General features: G+C 35.2%; 1 protein-coding gene across 1 annotated transcript; it reads left to right on the top strand.

Moving 5' to 3' along the window:
• The first annotated feature begins 30 nt into the window (after positions 1-30).
• Positions 31-1,977, top strand: LOC105002584 (DNA mismatch repair protein Msh6-like). The gene is made up of 3 exons (XM_010859319.1): positions 31-303; positions 387-586; positions 697-1,977. The coding sequence occupies exons 1-3, from the start codon at positions 133-135 to the stop codon at positions 776-778; spliced, it is 453 nt and encodes a 150-aa protein (XP_010857621.1). The 5' UTR covers positions 31-132; the 3' UTR covers positions 779-1,977.
• Positions 1,978-2,047: the final 70 nt, after the last annotated feature.

The raw sequence follows: 2,047 nt of genomic DNA, 5'->3' as shown, positions 1-2,047 counted from the left end.
CCTACTTTAGCTAGAGAGGGCCTGTTACAGAGTGCTTTTGGATGTACTAAGCCGATACTCAGTACATTTTAAAACAATTCTGAGGCCTGTCCTTTTTGGAGTGTAATATGGCAGACTGTATAATGTACAGTTATGTATATTTTCATAGGAAGAGGTACCGCAACATTCGATGGGACAGCAATAGCAAACGCAGTTGTGAAAGAACTTGCTGAGAACATAAAGTGTCGTACGTTGTTTTCCACCCACTACCATTCATTAGTTGAAGATTATTCTCAAAATGTTGCAGTGCGCCTAGGACACATGGTATGTATGAATTGTTTATTCAAAAATTGTGTCAGTTTTTGAATGGGTCCTTCCATTGCCAGCATGTAATTTTTCTTTTTTAGGCATGCATGGTAGAAAATGAATGTGAAGATCCCAGCCAGGAGACTATTACCTTCCTCTATAAATTCATTAATGGAGCCTGTCCGAAAAGCTATGGTTTTAATGCAGCAAGGCTTGCTAATCTTCCAGAGGAGGTTATTCAAAAGGGACATAGAAAAGCAAGAGAATTTGAGAAGATGACTCAGTCACTGCGGTTATTTCGGTAACTATAATTGGATATAACTTTACCACGCGGTTTCAAAAACAGTAAAGGGGTGGATGGTGCACTGTGAAAAATGCAAACTAACTAACTTTATTTTTTTTAATTTTAAGGGAGGTTTGTTTGGCTAGTGAAAGGTCTACTGTGGATGCTGATGCTGTCCATAAGTTGCTGACTTTGATTGAGGAATTATAGACTACATTGCAAGCTTTGAGTTCACTTTTGACAAAGGTGGTAAATTCAGACAACATTATGATCTAATAAACTTTATTTTTTAAAAATGACCATTTTTCCATTTTCTTTCTAGGAAATTAAACCCTTTTAATTCTTATCTACCTTCTACATAATGGTTATTGAATACTCCACAATATATTAAGTCTAGATGTTATGGTACATGCATACACTTTCAGGCTGTTTATACCCACTGTCACCAATACACATAAATGGAGGGGGGGCTATGAAACTGTATAGGGCTGTATATATACTTGTCTCAGCTTAATGCGGGAAATTGTTTTAATTTCCAGCAATTTGTCTAAACTGTTCAAAAAAAAACTATGAACAGAGTTCAAATACAGGACTGTTTTGAAGAGACTTTCTAAAGTGTACTTTTAAAACATAGTAGTTTTTACCTTTCACAAAACTGAGTTACAAGAATACTTTTGTTTTACAGTGCATCCCTTCCTAGGAAGTCTCATTAAAACACTCACTCTTTCTAGGGGTGATTTTGAATGCTGCACAGGGAAGGGAAGGAAATAATAGTCTTAACTTTTCTTAAAGGATACCAGAAACATTGCTGGATATAATTTAAGATTAGTGTTTTCTCTTTCATAGAAAGAACGTACATACTGGGACATGAGTACAGTTACAGCAAGTCTAGGTGTGCTAACAAAACAGGGCACATTCAAGTACAATAAGATTTTGCTTGAAATTAAAAACAAACTACATGAGATTAAAGCATTAAAATCATATTTCTCAATCTGAATACATGTTAAAAAAAAAACAAAAGAAATGCAGAAGTGCTAGCTCACATTTTTACCATATTACAAAAGCAATTGGTACCCACGTCCATAAAAGCAGCAACAAAGCTGCTTGTCTATTGAAGAGTAGTACTACTGCAAGTTGGACTGCATTCAATGCTAGTTGTAAAAACACCAGCTTTTTTTTTCAGAAGTTGGTATCTGTACAAAATTGAAGCTTATTTTCTTCACTTCTGTCCCTTCAAAAGTCTTTACACAGTAATGCTAAAACACCCAGCTTTGAGATCCTGAGTCAATATATTGCCACTTTCTTTTTGGTAGCTTGAGCTTCATAGTGTCAACTGACCTTGTGTATCCATTTTTAATACAGTCTCTTCCTGTAGCATGGGCAAATATTTTAAATCTTCAAAAAAAAAACCAAAAACCCAAAACGTTTTAAGTTATGATGTTAGAATGGCAGGACTTTTTCTTTAGGGAAGGTATTCAG

The sequence above is a fragment of the Bison bison genome, unplaced genomic scaffold (assembly GCF_000754665.1).
Source record: "Bison bison bison isolate TAMUID 2011002044 unplaced genomic scaffold, Bison_UMD1.0 scf7180017610051, whole genome shotgun sequence".
NCBI lineage: Eukaryota > Metazoa > Chordata > Mammalia > Artiodactyla > Bovidae > Bison > Bison bison.
This window is presented reverse-complemented; position numbering and strand designations above follow the sequence as displayed.

Bases quoted from the DNA above. Each gene is read 5' to 3' on its own strand.
- LOC105002584 (XM_010859319.1), top strand. From the start codon at position 133: ATGTATATTTTCATAGGAAGAGGTACCGCAACATTCGATGGGACAGCA. The intron at 304-386 runs GTATGTATGAAT...TTTCTTTTTTAG, and splicing joins CAGTGCGCCTAGGACACATG to GCATGCATGGTAGAAAATGA. The intron at 587-696 runs GTAACTATAATT...TTTAATTTTAAG, and splicing joins CAGTCACTGCGGTTATTTCG to GGAGGTTTGTTTGGCTAGTG.